This window comes from Peromyscus eremicus, chromosome 10 (assembly GCF_949786415.1).
Source record: "Peromyscus eremicus chromosome 10, PerEre_H2_v1, whole genome shotgun sequence".
NCBI classification, from domain to species: domain Eukaryota; kingdom Metazoa; phylum Chordata; class Mammalia; order Rodentia; family Cricetidae; genus Peromyscus; species Peromyscus eremicus.
Window position 1 is genome coordinate 83,456,219 of NC_081426.1, and position 21,375 is coordinate 83,477,593.

The 21,375-nt window shown below is 46.3% G+C and overlaps 2 protein-coding genes across 2 annotated transcripts in view; one reads left to right on the forward strand and one right to left on the reverse strand.

Annotated features, from left to right (window-relative positions):
* Positions 1–936: 936 nt before the first annotated feature.
* On the forward strand, positions 937–4,359 carry Stbd1 (starch binding domain 1). Its single transcript, XM_059274685.1, has 2 exons — positions 937–1,226; positions 2,803–4,359. Exons 1-2 carry the CDS (start codon positions 995–997, stop codon positions 3,579–3,581), a joined length of 1,011 nt encoding a protein of 336 aa, XP_059130668.1. The 5' UTR covers positions 937–994; the 3' UTR covers positions 3,582–4,359.
* A 2,060-nt stretch (positions 4,360–6,419) lies between these two features.
* The window catches only part of Ccdc158 (coiled-coil domain containing 158), a 56,742-nt gene continuing 41,786 nt past the window's right edge, over positions 6,420–21,375 (reverse strand). The window contains exons 19-24 of the mRNA XM_059274683.1: positions 21,077–21,136; positions 18,464–18,523; positions 15,355–15,422; positions 12,284–12,442; positions 9,863–9,970; positions 6,420–6,683 (exon numbers count right to left, since the gene is read on the reverse strand). Coding sequence (XP_059130666.1) covers positions 6,607–6,683; positions 9,863–9,970; positions 12,284–12,442; positions 15,355–15,422; positions 18,464–18,523; positions 21,077–21,136 — 532 coding nt within the window. The 3' untranslated portion in view covers positions 6,420–6,606. The remainder of the gene's footprint in view (positions 6,684–9,862; positions 9,971–12,283; positions 12,443–15,354; positions 15,423–18,463; positions 18,524–21,076; positions 21,137–21,375) is intronic.

Below are 21,375 nucleotides of genomic sequence, written 5' to 3' on the forward strand. Positions count from 1 at the left end.
ATGCCTGTCAAGAGCGCCTGTGTGATCCCAGTAAGGAGAACTGTGGAGTGATTGATCCTCCCAAAGGGAGCCAGGTTGGCAATAGCTCCAAGGCACATACTTTCCAGCTGTGGCCTTAGCAGAGGGTTGTGGAAGGATGCATTTAAGGGAGAGCCTCCAGAAATAAAAGGCCCTGGCTCATTAACCTGGAGTAGGTGTGCACAGAGTAGTGTGGTCAAACTCTTCCTCCATAGGACTTTCTAGCGCGTGAGAATCAATTTAGATTCATAGACAAAACACTTTTAATACACGATGCTTGATAAAGGGTCGCTGGTTTATTAATATTTACTTGTAGGGGCTCCATCCCTGTACAATATCCAGTTCAGATTGGGTGGGGGTACATTATGCAGCAACACACGCAGCAAAAAGACGTGGAAGAATCGGGCTGAATCAGGAGGATCTCGAGTTTGAGGCCAGCCTTAGATATATAAAGAGTTCTAGGCTAGTCTGGACCTTTCTCTTTAAAAAGGAGGGGGTAGGAGGTTCGAGGAGGAAAGGGATTGGTTGAGGTGGTGGGCCTTCAAGTAGATTATTACATAGAAAGAAGTTCGGGAAGGCTAGGCGCAGCTGGGAACCGGAGCGGAGCTTCCTCTAGGCCTCCACGTCCTCCCCCCCACCCCCCTCCACCCCTGCGTGTCTAAGGGCCCAGGTCCCTAAGCCCTTTCCCGCCTCGGAGCTCCGGGAATCCTTTGCCCCGGCTCGGTGCTGTGCGCAAGCAGGCTCTTTTGGTGCGGGACCCAGTGGATCGGGACCCGGCGTGGAGAGCCGGAGGGGGCGGAGCGATGGGAAGTGGGCGCGCTCCCAGCTGCGGGGCGGGGCCGGGAAGTTCGCGGCCCACTGCGGACTGGCCGGCCACCGTGGAACCGTAAAAGGCTGGGGCGGGCGGGGTGGGTGTGGCCGCGCGGGTGAGCGGAGCCCTGGTCCGCGCCCGGTAGTCTCCCGCAGCCTCTCAGCCATGGGCGCCGTCTGGTCCGCCCTGCTGGTCGGCGGGGGTCTGGCGGGAGCGCTCATCCTGTGGCTGCTGCGGGGCGACCTTGGGGCCCCGGGGAAAGACGGGGGTGCGAAGCCGCAGAAGGACGTACCTCCAGGAGAGGCTGCGGCTCCGGGAGGCGGTCCGGGTGGTGGTGGCGGTGGCGGTGGCGGCCTGAGCCCTGGACCTTCCGAACGGGTGCTGGTCTCCAAACCAGGTATTCTTCCTCCCCGGGGCTCGGGGCAGATGTGCCCGGTGTCTGGAAGTTCACTGGGGAAGGGGAAGAAAGCCACCTGAAGCTCTCCAGGTGGGTCCTGGTGGACCAACTTTCCGGACCTGGGACTGAACCCTCCTGGGTCCCGTCGCGTTCCCGGGCTGTACGGTCCTGGAGAAGCCACGCGGGTCCTCCGGAGGCCGCGCCTAGCTGCTGCCGCTCCGGCGGGCACGGCTTCTCCGCCTGGCTCCGCTTGGCGCAGTGCGCGAGGCTGGTATGGGGGGCGTCTCACAACTCTCTCCAGTCTCCGATGGAGCTGGGAGGGGCATCCTCTGAGTCTCAAAGCCCTGACACCCCACACCCCTTCTTGGTTGTGATTTTGGGGCTAGAGAGCGTTGAACGCTCACTTCCTACTGTCTGGACAGTTCTTTCAGAAAGTAAAATTCAGCTTAGACGTGGGTCATGAAAGCCACTGCAGCTGGGGCTGTGCGCTGGCCGTGTGTGCGCGTTTACAACAGCCCAGGCGGCCTAGTAGGGAACCAAACTCTGATGGGATTGCCCTATAAGTTTAGATCTACATTCTAGAGACCCCCGACCAGGCAACCAGTACGCACTGGCACAAAGCCTTACCTTCCTGTGCCCTTTGGCAAGTTGTCGTTGCCTGGCAGAACTTATTTTTAGTGGTGGTCATTTGCAGCCACGTGAAAATCTTCCCACGGCTGATTTTGGATAAGCGGTTCATCTGTTTTCCTTTGTTTCTGAAGGCCCCCCTCATGTTTTAAGCTGAAAATTGGGAATTCAGAGTAATATTTGTTGACCTCTCACTCTGAAGCTCACCAATTAAAAAGAGGCGAAATGAAGCACACACACATACACACACACACACACACACACACACCCCACCCCCGTCCCCCATGACGAGTGTAAGAGTTTAGGCTTTGAGAGCTGTTTAGGTAGCCAGGAAAGAAACCAAGTCTTTAGGGGACTTGGATTGTGGGCTTTTAAGAAAGTTTCTTAAGTGTGTATAGTGTGTGTTGGGGCAGGGGGAGCTCATGTGTCTTTGAGGAGATTTCTCTCCCCTCAAGTTCACCCCAACTCTACTCAGTCATTCTTGGTATCCCTGACACTGACCACACTGCCTTCCAGAGCTGGCCCCTGCCCTGCACTCTCTTCCAGGGAGTACATGTGTGCACTCAGGTGCAGGGTAGCATGCAGTCCTTTGTCCCACACAAGCCACAGTGTGTGTGGCTGGGCCTCCTGCTAAGCGCCTGCCCTAACCCCTGGACAGCATTTTTTTTTTTTTTTAAATGACAGGAGCCAAGTGACTTAACCTTGGATCCCTGCCAACTTGGTTGGACTGTGGAAGACTTTGCAGTTTGCCAGTTCATTCTCTTTCACGCTGGGCGCCGAGATTCCCGAGTGTTTTTGGTTGTTGGCTCTTAGAGCAGTGTTGGGAAGGTGCAGACAGGTACTTGATTTCTACAGAACTTGAACGACACATAGAAACGAAGACATAGCCATCGATGCTATCAGTTTTCCTTGGTGAACCACCTAATGTTGCTGCACTTTCCTCTCTTAGAGCAGCTTCAAGAAAACAATGGACATTTGCTTTCCGAGACCAAAGATCCTGGTGACCTGCAGGGAGTACAGAGACTGCAGAATGCTGGAGCAGACTGGGGCAATGCCAGAGAGTATGTTCCTGCTGGAAAGATTCCAGACACACACTCCAGGGCCAACCCAGAAGTGTCAAGGAACCAAAGCCTGGAAGTTCATGGAGGAGAGCGGAGACCCTGCAAAGGACAAGGAACAGCTGGGGGCGTGGTGGAGAAGCCGCCCTGCGGCAGCCTGCTCGGGGACATAGCTAAAGCAGCCGGCCTTGCGCAGGCCAGTCAGGACCCGGCAGGCCACGAGGACTGGGAAGTGGTGTCTCGGCACTCATCTTGGGGGGATGTTGGTTTGGGTGGCAGTCTTGAGGGCCTAAGGCAGGGGATGGATGATGGCAGAGGCACTCCTGTGGGAGGAAGAGGCTGGGGAGCAGATGGGAAGGTGGTGTCTCTGGAACCTCAGAAGGTCAGCATCCAGTTCCAGGTGCACTACACCACGAGCACCGATGTGCAGTTCATTGCAGTAACTGGAGACCATGAGAATCTTGGGGGATGGACCACGTACATCCCACTCCACTACTGTAAGGACGGGCTGTGGTCTCATTCCGTCTTCCTGCCTGCAGACACGGTGGTGGAGTGGAAGTTTGTATTGGTGGAGAACAGGGAGGTCACTCGCTGGGAAGAATGCAGCAACAGACTCCTGCAGACTGGCCATGAGGATAAAGTGGTTCACGGGTGGTGGGGGATCCACTGACTCCCTCTGCAAAGCATCCGCGAGGCTGCCGCAGAACGTGGAAGAGGCTAAGGCTGTAGAGTACACTGCATAATTTAAAGGCAGTGTGATTCCATTTGTAACCATCAGAGTTCTCTCAGAGTTGCTAGTGTGGCTTTTGTCCAAAATGTAGGAAGACGTATGCATGCAGATATAGTGCTTCCTGTGAGCAGGGACTTTCCCCTTGTTGCCTTGACAGGTTTGTGCTGACACATCATTACTTGAGGGATTGATCGTCCCTGGGTAGTTGGTTTGGCTAAGACTGAGGTATGGACTCTGGGCAAGGAGAAACTACCCAGCTGCAAAAGTACGAGGCAGAGCCTGTAGGAGCTCCTAGAACAGGGAGGCGACAGCAAGCCTCATCGAATCCAGCTAAGCAACGCTGTTTACATTAACAGTGACACCATGTGGAACTGTGACCAGTCAGGATCTGAGTGACGCTGGAAGACTCCCCAGGAGTTTTTGTTCCATTTTAAGTGCCGAGGGTGGGTGCGGAGTTAGCAGGCATGTCTTTGTCTTGACGCTTTAAAGTCTGAGTTGATCATCCAGGAAGTGGAGCATGAGAGGGTTGGGTGTGAGGTGGTGAGGTGGCTTGAAGGGGACACCATATTTCTTTGAGGACTGGGGGTTACAGGTCCGAGTCTGGCTCCAGCAAGGGGTGTGTGCATCCTTTACCCACAGCGCCCTGTCAGACCATCTCTGTTCACTTCCCCATCCTGGTCCCACCAGGTCTCACAGGTGGGCTGCCCTAGAGAGGGTTTTCCCCTGTCACCTCCTCACTCATCTTCTCACCAGTGAGGAAAGTCTATACAGGACCATGACACAGAAGAATATCCTTGCTCTGAGAAGAAATAATTACTAAGCTTTAAGTTATAATTGGACAATAAATCTTGAGTTGTAATATCCTTATTAAATGTCTGAATTATTTGTTTCAATTTTAGCACCATAACCTAGAAATAAAGTAACGGTATGATATTTTACATACAGAGAAAAGCAAACATCAAATGTTACAGCAGATGAAATACGGAGTCTGTTTTCCTTTTTGGAGAAAGTTCTCAATATTTTTAAAAACTTTGCTTAGAAGGGAATTCAGCATGCTGGTATTTAAAGATGAAATGTTTTTGAGGCAGGGTTGCTTGTAGCCCAGGCTTACCAAAAAATTCACTATGTAGCCAAGGATGCCCTTGAAACTCTCCTCCTGTCTCCACATCTCGGGTGCTGGGATTACAGACACATGCCACCACAGCCAGTTTTATGCAGTGCCGGGCAAACCATTCTATGCTGAGCTTCATCCCAGTTCTTTGTTGTTACTCTGAGATGGGACAGCCCAAACTGGCCTGGAACTTGATCTATAGCTAAGGATGACCTTCAGCCCCTGATCTTCCCACTTCTATCTTCCCAGTGCTCGGATAAATGAGTTTTTATGTGTTTAAACAGTACACTATCTGTTGGAAGAACAATATTCAATCCGGCTGAGACAGTTTGCTGACAAAATCACAGAGTCACCTGAAAGCAGCATCAGTCAGTGATTAGCAGGCTGTTTGCAAGCTTTGGGCTCCCAGCTCTTTAGGATGAAGTTCATACATTCCGCTTATGTATCTCATAGTGAGGTCTGAAGAAGGCACTGGCCATTACTTCACGATGTTCAAATATCCCCCTAAGAAGTAAAGCAATTTAAACAAAAGTCTCTAGAATTCTATCTATAGTCACCTGATGAAATAAAAGTTCATCTTTCATTGAAGCCAACTGACTTAGGAAACAGATTATGCTATGTATATATACATACATTATTAATAATTAAATATACATCTATTTTGCCATCCTTTGAAGTTGGATGTGCTTAGAGTGGTAGCTGTCATTGTGAGAGCATGTCACTGACTGCTGGGCCAGGGCTCCTGCTGGCACCAGGTAAGAAGGTAGGAACCCCCCCCCACACACACACACACACTTGCCCCTCTATCAGTCTGCAGTAGCTCATCTGGGCAGCAGCTCCCCTCCTTGTAGAGTCCCCCAGAACCCCTTCTGCCCTGTGGTACCACCACCCTAATGGCCCTCTCATCTTCTGCATCAGGCCTGTGGGAGGGAAATAACTTGGGGGAAAACCACAAATGCAGTATTAACACCTGGACCTGAAGTAGCACATGGTTCTCTGTTCATGTTCCTTTCCACCTGTGAGAACTGGTCAGGTGACCACCTCCATAGGTGAGGGACACAGGGCTGCAACACGGCCTCCAGCCAGGCAGCTGTGTTCCCATGACAACTGTGTACCAGGGAGTGGAAGACAACATGTTGTGGACAGCTAGCCACATTGTCTCTCATGTTTTGGCCCCAACGAAACACTTATGTGACTTACGTGTCATCGTCATGTCCATTATATTCGGTTTGCATTCAAATACGCCCCAGTTTATTACAATTTCAGGAAGGTAGACTATATTAGTTCAATCTAGAACTTACCTATTCATTTGTTAAAGAGTAACCAAGTATTGTCTTTCTTTAGTTTTATGTAAGGGGAGAGATTTCTAAAAATTTTGTTGATTACTGATATCGACAGAACAAACAGTGAATTCAAGGTCACCCAAGAAGGCTGGTGTTTGTCCGGCACGATGGAGTTTGTCCAGCACGATGGAGTTTGTCCTGGTCTTGGCACTGTGCCCCTTTACACCATATGAACACTCCTTTTTTCCTCTTCAGGAATTTGTTTAAGCTGAAAACAAAATGGCTCTACTATCTCAGAACCAGTAAAATAATTTAAAACAATTATACCAATGTGCTAGAATTAGCATAAATTAATACATTATAATATATGAATACTCTCAAATCTAGCTGGTAGTGTTCAAAGTTTTACTGTGAGAGCATTCAAGAAGTTTATTTCAAAATAGAGTTTACAGGACAGGGTATTTTTTATTAAATTTTCACATAAAAAGAAAAAGTCCACAGGGCACTAATTATAAGTAACATCACAATTAATCGGGTGTTAGCCCTCTGTAGAGAGCGGGCAAGCAATGTGTCATTTTAGTAACATTTTTTCCTGGTCTTTCACTTTCTGAATTCTCTTTTCTTGATTTCTGATCATTGAAGACATTGCTGAAAATACCAATAAAACAAAGTTAGACTGGAGAGTCATCGCTGGTTTTAAGTCCCTCCACACTTGTCTTTAAGGATGAGCCTTTAGCATGCAGAACAGCCTCACTCTGAGCCCAGAGGTGTGTAAGACTTCAGTGCAGTGCACTTTTGTAAAGGCTGCTGTGACGGCAAGCTTACAGCCTCCCTAAGCAGGTGGAGACAGAAGAAGCAGAATGCAAGCACCTCCAAAGGGTAGCAGAGGAAAGCCTCCCGACCTCCCATCTTGGGGGTCAGCAGTCATTACTGTAAACAGTGTGGGAGATTTCTCTTGTGTGCATGCACACAAATGGAAACGTGTGTATGATTTTGGCTTTTGGTTGTGCTGAGATTGAACCCACAGTCTTGGACATGTGAGGTAATGCCTTAACAACAAGCTGTCCCTACAGCCCTATACTTTAAGTGATGATAAACTCTGCCCAAACCTTCCAAACTATTTGTTCAGAACTCAAGAGCCGCCCTACTGGTCACTGCCTCTAGTCCAAGGAACTGTTTCTGTTAACAAATGCCAGCATCTCCCAATTAGAAGATTCTAAGAGGACATGGGTAGGATGACCTCAGAAATATAAGTTGAAGTGTGGGCAAAAGGTGGGCCAAAAAAGCACCCACCAAACCTACACTCCTTTAAAAAAACGCACAATAATATGGGCAGCACCAACTATATTTGGTAGGTTTTTAAAAAGACACCAAGTTGGGTGGGTGGGGAGGGAAGGGTGGTTCTGGTAGGGAAAGGAACGCAATCAAAATAAATTGTATGAAATTCTTGAACTGTTTTTAAAAATACTCAATAATCTAAACAGAAATGTGTTCGTACTGTTTAGGGGACCTGGGATTTCACTCAACAGCGATGTGAGTTGACCACGGTGTGGTAGGAGTTGCAGGGATCAAGTCCCAGCTCTACCGTTCACTAGGAGACACAGGACTGACTGTGTTGTCTTGTGCTCTCATTGTTATGACAACAATAACAGCTCCCACACTCCCGTGCTGTCAGGAAGGCCCCATGAAGACAAGAGCAGCCCTGAATTTAGGGGCTGCACACAGGTGCAAGCAGAGCCTATTATTATTACTATGCTTACATTTATTGTATAAATATCTGCTGTCACAAAAATATTTAGTGTGTGTGTGTGGTGATATTTTATTTGTATTAAAATGTTATTTGTATGTTAATAAATAAAGTTGCCCGGGGGTCAGAGCTATTAGCAAGCCATAGGAAAGCAGGGCAGTGGTGGCATACACTTGTAATCCCAGCACTTGGTAGGCAGAGCTGGGTAAGTCTCTGTGTGTTCAGGGATACAGCCATTATTGGACACACATTCCTTTAATCTCAATACCAAGCAAGGAAAACCTGGAGGCCTATACAGACAGGCTGTGACGAGGCGGTCATGTGGTTGGGTTTACAACCAATGAGAAGGCAGAACAGGAACACTATATAAAGACTTTAACACAGGGGTAGCTAGTTCGGAGAGGTAGGACCACTGCAGGAGGAAGGGTAAGGTTTTAGCTCTTAGCTCTGACCTCTTGGCTTTCTTCTTTGCATTGGTTCTGTGTTTCTTATTTAATAAGAAGGTTGGGTACATCTACAAATGGCGTCCAACGTGGTGGCAAGAGTTTCCACCTCAAAACTGAGGAAAAAGATTCTAAAACGGAGCTAAAAACAGTTCCTAATTGTCTCTCTCAAATGAGCGGCAGCTGCAGGTTTGAGCTACTTGTGGGTTCCTAGCGTACGTCTTATGGCGGGAATGAGGCCTCTGCAAGTGGCACATTAAGCTATGTGGTGGATTTAGACTTTGCTAGTACAAAACAAAAAAAGAGGTTTCTGGACTACACGCTGCTTGGATAAAAGCATAGACCCACGATAGCTCCCAGAGCTGGTGGTAAACTACCACTGCCATGTTGGGAAGCTGAGGTGGACGGAGCCAGCAGCCACAGCTGCTGCAGTTTAAAGCAATAGATTCACAATAAGACAGATTCAGGTGTAATAGTTTACAATGTGTATAAAAATGTACGTAGGCTTGAAAGAGAAAGAAAAAGGAATATATACAGTTATATAAAGAAATAAATAGTTTTTAAAAATAAAGTCTTTAAAGAGACAGTAAAGGTAGTATAAAAATAAGCCACGTAAAAATGGATATTACACAGAGAATCTGGATTGTGTTGTCTTTGGGATTTTTAACTGCAGAAAAACATTTGATTGTAAAAGCTGTTGAGTTAAACCAATATATATATATTTTAAAGTTACCTTGACTTCAAAATTTGGATGTAAGGATGTGTTGCTTTGGAAAGGAGACTCTGCTTTTGTTCCCACAGAAAGCCAAAGGCTATGGATTTGTTCCAGATTAAGATACATCAGGTTTGACCAGCCAAGACCCCCTGAAAGGTCTCCGATGACACCATGGCCCAGATGATCCAACATCCAGAATGGTTTCAAGGCAACTGGCTCAGACGATACAGCCTCATGGACTATTCCATAATCCTAAAATTTTCTTTGTGTCCCCATAAGATACAGCGCCCCCCTCCAGCAGGAAGTAGTAAGAGAAGCTACGCCCAAATTCCCAAATTATATGTAATTTTACTTTGTTAAGGTTAAAACCTTCCTTTTGGAAAAAAAAAAAAAAGAGGAAGTGCTGTGGGATGTTCTGTATGTTAAATGTGTTGCTAATTAGTCGATAAATAAAACACTGATTGGCCATTGGCTAGGCAGGAAGTGTAGGCGGGACAAGGAGGAGAATAAAGCTGGGAAGGCTGAGTCAGAGAGACACTGCCAGCAGCCATGATGACAAACAGCTTGTGAAGATGCCAGCAAGCCACGAGCCACGTGGCAAGGTATAGATTTATAGAAATGGATTAATTTAAGCTGTAAGAACAGTTAGCAAGAAGCCTGCCACGGCCATACAGTTTGTAACCAATAAGTCTCTGTGTTTATTTGGTCGGGTCTGAGCGGCTGTGGGACTGGCAGGTGAGAGAGATTTGCCTTGACTGTGGGCCAGGCAGGAAAACTCAAGCTGTGTGTGTGTGTGTGTGTGTATCTTTTTGTGAATCCCCCCCCTCCCCCCAGTTCTGAGGACTGAACCCAGGGCTTTTGTTAGCTAGGCAAGCGCTCTATCACTGAGCTAAACCCCCAGCCTGAGACCTCTGTACGGTACCTTGGTTCTTCAGCTGTAAATCTTCTACCAGGGTTTGCAAACTTTCCAGTCTGTTCTGCAGTTTTCGGCATGTTTTTCCTGTTGTTTCTAGTGACGGAGACTGTGAATCTATTAGGAAATTGCTTAGATGTGATATTAAAAGTCTATTCAATATTGCTTTTAGAAATCTTCAAATTAGGTGCTAAACAACTTTTCCTAAGAAAACTTTGAAACATTTGAAAATGAAAAAAATTCCCATTTAAATGCAGCAACACTAGCTTATCTGGTTTTGTTTCAAATCAATTTGATTTACTGTTATTCAACTCCATAGTACTACACAGGACTCAGGAGAATACTTCAAGTTAGTGACACTTTGTCCAGTGGTCATTTTCACACAAACCTGAGGAGTTCCTAACTGGGGCGTGCAGCGCAGGATCTAATTCAGACCCTGGCCCACTTTCCCACATAGGGCTGTCACCTGAGTGTGGATGGTCTACGTGGTGGGCAAGGGCTACATGGAGGACGGCACAGCACAGCGACCCTAGGATGTGGCAGTAACTGATGAGGCCCGAAAGCCATGAATGCTGTCTTTAGTAAGTGTGTAAGTTCTGTCCATTTTTCAAAGTACTTGGTTAGCAAATGGAAGAGGTGAATTTTGATCTTAGCACCCGACTAGATTCATAATTTTGAAAACATTTTTGTTTACTTTTTATTACCAAATACCCTTTTTGTTGTAATTATAGTATTAAAAATAAGTATCAGCCGGGCGGTGGTGGCGCACGCCTTTAATCCCAGCACTCGGGAGGCAGAGCCAGGCGGATCTCTGTGAGTTCGAGGCCAGCCTGGGCTACCAAGTGAGTCCCAGGAAAGGCGCAAAGCTACACAGAGAAACCCTGTCTCGAAAAACCAAAAAAAAAAAAAATAAAAAAAAAATAAAAATAAGTATCTAAAAGGTTTTCAATTTAAGAGGATGAGAAACAGCCTTTTAGAAATATTTGAACAGAAATAGTACACAACATGATGCTTGGCGAGGATCTGAAACGGGGGAAGATGTCCTGTCACTGTGTGATGTTTCGGGTACTGCCCCTCCGCCCGGGATCACTCTGAACGGGTCAGTTAGTTATCGAGGATCTGAAATGGGGTAAGATGTCCTGTCACTGTGGGACGTTTCGGGTACTGCCCCTCCGCCCGGGATCACTCTGAACGGGTCAGTTAGTTATCGAGGATCTGAAATGGGGTAAGATGTCCTGTCACTGTGGGACGTTTCGGGTACTGCCCCTCCGCCCGGGATCACTCTGAACGGGTCAGTTAGTTATCGAGGATCTGAAATGGGGTAAGATGTCCTGTCACTGTGGGACGTTTCGGGTACTGCCCCTCCGCCCGGGATCACTCTGAACGGGTCAGTTAGTTATCGAGGATCTGAAATGGGGTAAGATGTCCTGTCACTGTGGGACGTTTCGGGTACTGCCCCTCCGCCCGGGATCACTCTGAACGGGTCAGTTAGTTATCGAGGATCTGAAATGGGGTAAGATGTCCTGTCACTGTGGGACGTTTCGGGTACTGCCCCTCCGCCCGGGATCACTCTGAACGGGTCAGTTAGTTGGTTTTTGCACTTGCTTGTGGTCTGTTTGCCGCCTTTGAGGCAGGGCTATGTGGCCATGGATGGCTCAGAATTCACCACGTAGACCCGGCTTGGACTCTGGGACCTCCTTTCTGTGTCTCCTGAATGACGAGATGACACAAAGAGCTTGGGAACAAAAGACAGAGGACACAATGCACAAATAAACAATAGAGTGTACTCAAATGTGACCAGGTCTTGATGTTTGTAGCGGTTTTAGACTCTAGAAATAGGAGTGGCGTAGACGATGAAAAGACTCAGAAACGCTTTGACAGAGACCCCGCACCTTGTGTGACTTATGCCTCATCAATGAGAGTGAGTCCAGAGTGCTGGGCTGATTTTGGTCACTGCTGTGTAGAATGAGAAACACTTCAAGTCCAATTCAACATACTTATCAGTATTTCAATATTCTAAGGCCCTTACTACAAATCAAACTTTTTAAATTATAAAACAAAAACTGAACATAAAAAGTTTGATGAGATTTTTTACAAGGTTGTATCTCAGACATCGACACTTAAAAAGGTGTTGGCTGAAGGAGAGCCATGTTCTAACTAAGCAAGAGTGGAAGGTCTCAGTACTTAGATACAAAGTATTAAAAAAGAAACAGAAAATAAAGTTCACTGTTCATGCCAGACAAGAGGAGAAAGGCATTTATACACACGATCTAAGCTTCTATTATCCTGATGCATAGACAATTGCTGTCTAATTTAAAGACCACACACTTACAGCATCAACTGCAGGCTGTGTATGAGAAGAGTGTGCAGAATCTTGCAATCCCCTGCTGTAAGAAGTCAACCCCACCAGCCACATCAGGCCATTCTTACCTTTTGTAGAGTTGGGTGAGTGAATAGTTTTGGTGGAGCGATACTGAGATGTGGAGCCTACTGACTCCTCGGCAGAACTAGTCAGGAGGGAGTGCACCGGAGACTTCTTAGGAGAAGAATTGAATGACCGGGAGGCTGAAATCTTCACAGACGGACTTGCTAAAATCGTGTAAGGACAAGGGTAAAAGATAAAATTAGCTAAAAATAGTGTAGTGCACTTATAAAAAACATCAAGCCTTTCACAAGCAAATGCCTCCATGAAGGGGATGGAACAGTTACAAGTGGGTTTAGTTTTGATACTGCTATTACCTGGAGACATCAGTGTCCAGCATCTTCACCCCTGGCTCTCTCTCCAGCAAGCCTCCTTGCCTCAGCCTTGCTCTGAGGTAGAATCACTGCCCCCTCTTGTTGAAGCGTCAAGATTCTTAGACTAAGCAACTCTTTTCCCCTGCTATTAGCTTTCAGATGGACTTGAAGGACTACCCAGCCTCTAATCATCTGGAGAACCCTGGTTTTAGGAATGAGAATGTGTAGGACCCTGGGATCCAGAGTTCTCCATTCAGATCAGATCCACTGCTTATTTGATCCAACTGGTCTGGGATTGTCAACACCTCAGCTGTCTACAAAAACAAAGCCACAATGAAGTCTGTCTGGAAAAAGTAACCTCAATCCGAGTCTCGGCCCAGGTGTCAAATCTGCAGATGACGTGGTAGAAAACATGCAAAGAGCAGCTCACTGGTACACAGGGAGAGCAGACAGTGGAACTGTCAGGCAGGGACTTCCATGGATTCCAACCCTGTGACTTCAAATACCACATGTGTTCTACTCGTAGAAAGAACATGGATGCATGGTGAAGAACTGCTAAAACAAGCAAGCGAACAAAAGGCGAATATTATGGCTACCAGACAAGAGGGGAAAGGCATATTCCATTTAAATGTGCATCCGTTAAATTTACAGCTGACTTCACAGGCACAACAGGAACCCTAAGTGGGGGGAATTACCCACATTAAGAATGTGGGGAAGAGCCGGGTGGTGGTGGTACACACCTTTAATCCCAGGCAGATCTCTGAGTTCGAGGACAGCCTGATCTACAGAATAAGTTCCAGGACAGCCAGGGCTACAGAGCGAGATTCTGTTGCCAACAAACAAACAAAACAAAACAAACAAATAAACAAAACCTGTCCTGTTTGACTTCTGTCAGATTGACACAAGCTAGAGTCACCTGAAAGGAAGGAACCACAGCTGAGAAAGTGCTTCCATCAGACCAACCTGTGGGCAAGCCTGTGGTGCGTTTCCTTGATTAATGATTGATGCAGGAGGGCCCAGTTCACTGTGGGTGATGTCATCCCTGGGTCCCGAGTTGTACAAGAAAGCAGGCTGGGAAGCCATGAGGATAAAGCCAGTAAGCAGCACTCCTCCCTGGTTTCTGCTTCAGTTCCTGCCTCCAGTTCCTGCCTCCAGTTCCTGCCCTGACTTCCTTGATGATGGACTGTGCTGTGGAGCTGTAAGCTAAACAAATCCTTTCTTCTCCAAGTTGCTCTTGGAAACCATATTTTATCATAGGAATAGAAAGCTAACTAAGGCATAACCAACTGTGTTTATATTTGTAATTAATGAAAGTTGGATACTGAATAAGGTTGAAGTATTCTAAGGTATTCAGAATATGTGGGAACAGGCAAATGCTCTAATTTAGAGTAATCTTTTACTCTCAAGTCCTGACTAATCATTAGAATAAAGGACAAAGGGCTGGAGAAAGAGCTCAGTTGGTAAAACGCTGGTTGTGTAAACAGGAATACCTGAGTTTGAAGGCTGGGACCCATAAGACTGAAACTTCAGCATTGGCAGTGAAGAGGAGGAAGGACTCCTGGGGATCGCTGGCTGGCCAGCCTAGCCTACTTTGTGAGTTCCAGGGCCAGTGAAAAGCTCCGTGTCATAAAGCAAGATGGATGGCATCCTGGAACATGACACTCAAGGCTGACCTCAGGTCTATACACACACACACACACACACACACACACACACACACACACACACACACGCACATGCACACGCACACGCACACACACACATACACACACACGTGCACCTGCATATACACACAAAAGCATATAATGTTTGGTTTTAACTATATTAACACTTCTATAAAGGAAGCTCTTCTCACATTATACTTTAATTTTCCCTATTTACATTGGGACTGACCAGATTTATAACCATGTTTTTATTGAATAACTGTCATTTTCATTCTTTCTCAATTACTTTCTCTTCTGTTAGTTAAACAGTTAACTCTCTTGCCTTGCTTTCTAAATCTAACATACTCTCTAATTTTCTCCCTTGTTAAACGGCCTTCTGTAATTGGTTCTTTGGCTATGTTTGAAGTCATTCTCTAACATTTTTCTTGCCCTTTCCCATTCTGAGTCTGAGTCTTGTGACTTTCAGACAGTCTGTTCTTCCCATCTCTTCTGGCTCCTCTTTTCAGAAGCTTGTTTTTACAGAAGCCACTTTGTAATTCACTGGAAATGGCACGGAGAGCCTCGAGTCTCCTTTTATACTCCAGCCATTCAATAAGCATTTACTTAGCAGCTGCGTTGCCCCAGGAAGGGTCTAAATACCCGGGGTGGATCAGGAAGTGAAGACTGCAGGGTTTTACTTCCCAGGCTGTGCCATGGCATCCAGTACAACAGGAAGTAGTGAGTTACACGGTGTGTTAGAGGATGGTGTGTAATCCAAGTGGAAAAGGTAAGGGGAACTGGACAGTGTGGCAGGTGTGATTTTTTTTTTTTTTTTTTTAGTAAGTGGTGAGCGTTAAGGGTTGCTGCGAAAGTGACATTTGAACACAGTACAATACAATTAGAATACAATAAGGTGATTAGCAATGTTTGTGGCAGTGTAGGTGCAAAAGGCCCAACTGGGAGACAGCCAGCAGGTTCAATGACCAGTTCCAGGTAGGTAAAACGGAATGACAAACGGGGTTGTAAGAAGTGAGACCAGAGTTAATGGGCTTAACCACTGCTGTGGTGACTGGCTTCCTTCTCTTGGAGTGAGGACCCTCTGCAGATTTCCCTGGAACTCACCTGTAGACGTGAATGTGAAACAGCTAGACGGATCTTCCAGGTCCCCTGTGTGCAGTGTGACTGGCTCTCTGGAAACATAAGAACAGTGTGCCGGTTAATTCTGCCAATTCGACTGCACTGAGTAACACCTAGGCGATTATCAAGGCAGAGCGCTGGGCTGGGGCGTCTCTGATGTTTCCAGAGATGGTTAGCTCATGCAGGCTCTGAATAGATGGTGCTGGAGGAGGAGGAAGAGGCGGAGCCTGGTCATGAGAAGGAAACCGATGGAGGCGTGGCTTTGAGGATCCCTTCCAACATTCTCCCCACGTCTACTCTCCTCCTGTCATGGAGTTCTGTCCAAGCACAGCCTGAACCACCATAAGCCAAAATAAAATCTTCTCTCTCATGTTGTTTCTTTCAGGTCGAAGAGTTAGGGAAGCTAATATAAATGCCAACGCAAACACTTCCTTTCTAAGGCACAGTACAGATATATGGACCAAGGTAAGCCAATACACACAAATGTGGTGGCTTGAAATATTAACTCAAGATATCCGATCATAACTGTAAGTTGTAGAGGTTCTGAAATACTGTAATGGGAAACCCCAAATTATCTTACAGTTTTGCATTCAGTACTCAAAAATGATGATTTTTTTTTCCTTTTTGAGACAGGTCTCTAGCCTAGGTTGGCCTACAGCTCCCTGTATAGCTGAGGATGACCTTGAACTTCTGAACCTTCTGCCTCTACCTCCTGAGTGCTGAGGTTAGAGGTGTGCACCACCATGGCCGACTTATGAGGAGCTTTGTGCATGCTAGGTAAGCACTCTATTAACTGCTGAGCCACATCCCCAGTCCACTCACTACAATACTGTAGGACAAATTATATTAATAGAATCTTGGTTAGAAAATTAAACTTTGTGCAATAACAATTATAAATACAAATCATTTTCTCATGTGTTCTATAAGATGCAATTTTAATCAGTCATTTAAAAGTGAAGCTGGCTGAGTGCGGTAGCACACACCTGTAATCCCTGCACTTGGGAGGCTGAGGCAGGGGAATCTGAGTTCTAGGCCAGCCTGGGTCGCATGACAAATAACAAGGAAGGAAACAGAAGAAACCAAAGAGAGTAACAAGAATTCCGCATTAGAAATTCAAGTTTACAAGACTCCAAGACCCGGCCACATGGGTAGGTTCAGGGTCGGGTCTGAGACTCAGGGTGGCTGAGCTCACAATGACTGCCACTGTCACAATGGGACGCCATTAGCTTCGTTTCACTGCTGTGCAATGTTTTATTCATAGGAGTCATTATGCAGGATACAGATTAAGGAGATGACCGGCAGAAGTGCAATGCTGGAGGTTACTTTACCAATTTCATAGTAATTTTGAGTAACTGGAGAACAACAGTGTTGGGGGTCGATGTCTAAGAATGTAACTACAGCAAAGGGAAATGTACAAGGGCAGCCGGGTGCCTCGGCAGCAGAAGGCGCTTGTTACCGGCCTTGGTGACCTGAGTTCAATCCCTGGGCATACAGTGCAGGGAGAAAACCGGCTCACACATGTGCTCTGGCACATACATGTAATGAATGTGAAAATTTTGAAAGGAAAAATGACTTGTTACACACTTTGCAAGTCTCAGTCTCTGAAGAGCATACAGTGGAGTTCCCTGGAGGCTGTACTGACAGTTGGTTATCACAGTATAGTTTATGCAAATGCAGATGTGAGAATCCAGATGTCCTTGGCTATGCTGGTCGTTCAGTGGTAAAGCAATATCTTTTCAGTGACTTTTTCATAATAAATAAGTATTGACAATTTCATTATTAAGAAACAGGTTTTTCTAGTCACAGAGAAACTCCAGGGGAGCTTTGGTTAGCTGGGGAGGTAACTCTGCCCCATGCCTGTGACTGGCATCTTCCCAGGTAGTTCCTGGAGGACTCGGAGGCAAGACACAGGAGTGGCCACAAACACACACTTGAAGCCATTTCGGCTCAAGTTCAATGTGGCCTTCAGAGTTGACGAGCTGAACTACCTTGGCAAATGGCTTCAACAATCTGAGTCTTCATTTCTAGCCTAAATATAGGAAAATAATAGCCTCCACATAGATTAGTCAAAGTGAGATAACTCTAAAGCAAGTAGAAAACAGAAGGGATGGAATTATAGTGTGGTTATTATTCATAGGTACAGAGTGGTACTATACAGCCAAGCAAGGAGGAAATCAGCATATCCTTCCTGTTTTAAAAAAAAGACACATTTACAAAGATTCAGTGTGTACTGTGCTCAAGAAGCAGACACAGAAAGTCCATATGACATTGCCTTGATTCGGTCACTGAAATGTATTTACCAACTGGTTACTTGGTAGGCACTGTGCTCCAGTGCTGAGGACACAGGAATAAGGAAGCCTGTCCTTAACTGTCTTAGGGTCACTACTGCTGTCATGAAATGCCACGACCAAAGCAACTTGGGAAGGAAAGGGTTTATTTAGCTTACACTTCTCCATCACAGTTCATCATCAAAGGAAGTCAGGACAGGAACTCAAGCAGGCCAGGAACCTAGAGCCAGGAGCTGATGCAGAGGCCATGGAGGAGTGCTGCTTACTGGCTTGCTCTTCATGGCTCGCTCAGCCCGCCTTCTTACAGAACCCAGGACCACAAGCCTTGGGATGGCACCATCCATAATGGCCTGGACCCCATCAATCACAAATTGAGAAAATGTTTCACAGTCTTGCCTACAGCTGGATCTCATGGGGGCATTGTCTCAACTGAGGCTCCCTCCTCTCTGATAACTCTACTGTGTCAAGCTGACAGAAGACTAGCCAGAACATTACCTAAGGATTAAGCAGTTCCAAGTATGTAATCATTTTCATACTCTTAAGATACAAAGATGGTTTAGATAGCTCTGTTTTTATGCCATGAAGCCAGAAAAGATTAAAGTAAGGATTTTCTATATGTATTCTATAAACACACATTATAATTTTATACAACTGGAGGGTCAGAACCCAAATCTGTCTGCTCAGTGTTATCTATTCCAAGGGCATAGGACAGCACATGGTATAGTACACAGCTCATGGTCTTCTCAGTAAGTGAACAGAACAAAAAGGACATTTTGTAACTTAACAACAGGGAAATAATTTCTCACCTGCTAAGAGTTTCGCTGGACTTGCTGCCTTCAGTGGATTCCCTCAGGGAATTGTTACTTCTGTTGGTAAAAGAACAGAGAAATTAAAGACACAAAGCTGGTCACAGTGGCCTAGGTCTTTAATCTCAGCGCTTCTGTGAATTCCAGGCCAGCCTGGTCTACATAGTGAGTTCCAGGACATGAGACCCTGTCTTGAAAATATAAAAACAAAACAAAAATAGAACATTATTTTCTTCTTCTTTTTCTTTTCTTTTTTTTTTTTTTGGTTTTTCGAGACAGGGTTTCTCTGTGTAGCTTTGCACCTTTCCTGGAAGTCGCTCTGTAGACCAGGCTGGCCTTGAATTCACAGAGATCCATCTGCCTCTGCCTCCCGAGTGCTGGGATTAAAGGTGTGCGCCACCACCGCCCGGCTATTTTCTTCTTAATATAATACAAATCTGTGAGAGAAATAATTTATGCATTAATGGAGGTAGGTGCTGGAAATTGAACCCAGGGTTGTGTGCAAGAACAAGCCACACCCTAAACTCAATTTATTCTTAAACTGCTGCCAGCTTTAAGAGAAAGCGCATTTTCATTTGAGCACGAATTTGGAGCAGTTACAGACTCAGAAGGTTGAGGATGAAGCTCCGACTTTTCTAGACAGAGAAAATGTACAGTCAAAAGAAGACAGCTGTGAGATGCTCAGCAAGAAAAGGAGCCTCCTGCCAAGGCCAACGGCCTGAATTTGATCCCTGGAGCCCACACGGTGTAAGGAGAGAAGGGACTCCTGCAAGCTGTCCTGTGGCACTCGCATGCATGCCCACATGAGACAGACAGACAGACACACACACACACACACACACACACACACACACACACCACAAATAAATATATGTAGGGAAAAGTATTTTAAAAGGGGAAGTGAACCATTGGGAATTGAGAGCAATCAGTTGGGTACTAAAGACAGATTAGCACAGTGCTTGCCTGTTGGGTACAAACTCTGGGTTTGATCTCAGCACCATGTAAATGGGGAGCGTGGCCCCGTGGCCCCTGCCTGTAATCCTAGCAATCAAGTGGTGGAGGCAGGCGGACCAGGAGTTCAAGGTCACCATTCCTGGCTGTACATGGGAGGAAGAGGACTAATCTGGTCAGAAGAGCATGTACAGCAGTCCAGGCTGTGTCGTAGTTATGGCTGTGATCAAACACCACGACCAGCAGCAGCCTGATGGAATGTGCTTATTTTGCTTTCACATCACAGTTCGTCCTTGAGAGTCAGGGTAGGAACTCAAGGTAGAAACCTGGAGGCAGGAACTGAAGTGGAGGCCATGGAGGGGAGCTGCTTACTGACTTGCTCCTCATGGCTTGCTCAGCCTGCTTTCTCAAACAACTCAGGACCACTGGCCTAGGGATGGCTCTACTCCCTGTGGGCTGGGCCCTCCCACATCAATCATTCCTCAAGATGGGCTTGCCCACTGGCCAGTTTTATGTGGCATTTTCTCAGCTGTGGTTTCCTCTTTTCAATCAACTCTAGTGCTATCAGGTTGACTTAAAACTAGCCAGCACAGGCTAGCGCTACAAGTCAGGGAGTTTTCACTGCCAGGCTGAGGGGCCAGTGTTCACTGTAGCAGGCAGAGACGAGGGGACAATGGGTTCTGTGTCTTCTCTAATAACAGATTAATATTAGACATTTTTTCTAATGTTTTTCTCAAGAACTGTCCTCTTTAGGGTTTTATAGAGTGTTACAAGTTTTCTTCATGTTATTTTTTTATGATTTCATTTAGACTTCAGCTTTTCAATTATGATGAATATAGGATTATCTTTAGTAAGCGTCTTACAATCATTCATTGATGTTGTTATAACTTCCTCCTGAATCACTCTTCAAAGTTACAGAAACCATGGCAAATACGTGTAAATGTAGACGAAGTCCTTTGGTATGGCACACCACACAAACGGTTCACATGGATAAACATCAGTGCTTTTGTCTGGATGCTGAATGTCCTCCTAAGTCCCGTGAGTTAAGACTTTGTCCCCAGCACGGAACTACAGGCAGGCAGTGGAGCCTTCAGGAGGTGGGGCCTTGTGGGCAGTTCTTAGGTCACTGGGTGGGACATCCAAGGGAGCTGTGATCCCTGGTCCTGCTCTCCTTTGCTTCCCAGCAGTAAGGTGAGCAGTCCACCTCAGTCACCTTGCCATTTGCCATCTGATACCCTCGATGGAGTCCCAAAGCTATGGGTGTGCCTGACTGTGGGCTAGAACCTTCGGGATGGGGTGCACATCAACTTCTCTCTGGTAAGTTATCTCAGACACTTTTATAGTGACAGAAAGCTGAGGACCACAATCAGCAAGGTTTAAAATAAGCAAAAGAAAGGAAAGGAGAGAAGAGAAGAGGAGGGGAGGGGAGGGGAGGGGAGGGGAGGGGAGGGGAGGAGAGGAGAGGAGAGGAGAGGAGAGGCTTTCAGTTGATTTCTAGACCCTGAAGTCCTTTTTAGAGTTAAGCATTGAACAGCTTTCCTTCTCTGAGGCCAATACGCACAACAAGTTCCATGAAAACCATGCAAACCCACTCACTTCCCAGCTTACCAGGCCACGGAAACAGTCTTGGCTAGTGAATCCAACTAAGTCTGATGCTCTCACCTGTGGCAGAGTTCTGATCTCAGGCTCGATTCCGTGACGCAGTCTCTGACTCTATCATCCCTGTCGACAGATAAACTCAGTTAACACAGACACCTGCATTTCTGCATTCTCGGTCTGCTAGAAATAATCACTCACTTATGCTTAATTTTTCTTTAAGTTACAACTGTATTTTAAGCAACCACGCAAATTTGACAAGAGCCAGCTAGTTCTGGATTCAGCTCAGATAATGCTTTCTTCCAGGGATTGGTTTTTGGGTTTCAATTTATTGTTGTTTTTAACAGGTTGGAGCTGTGCAGCCC

Bases quoted from the DNA above. Each gene is read 5' to 3' on its own strand.
- Stbd1 (XM_059274685.1), top strand. From the start codon at position 995: ATGGGCGCCGTCTGGTCCGCCCTGCTGGTCGGCGGGGGTCTGGCGGGA. The intron at 1,227-2,802 runs GTATTCTTCCTC...TTCCTCTCTTAG, and splicing joins GGTGCTGGTCTCCAAACCAG to AGCAGCTTCAAGAAAACAAT.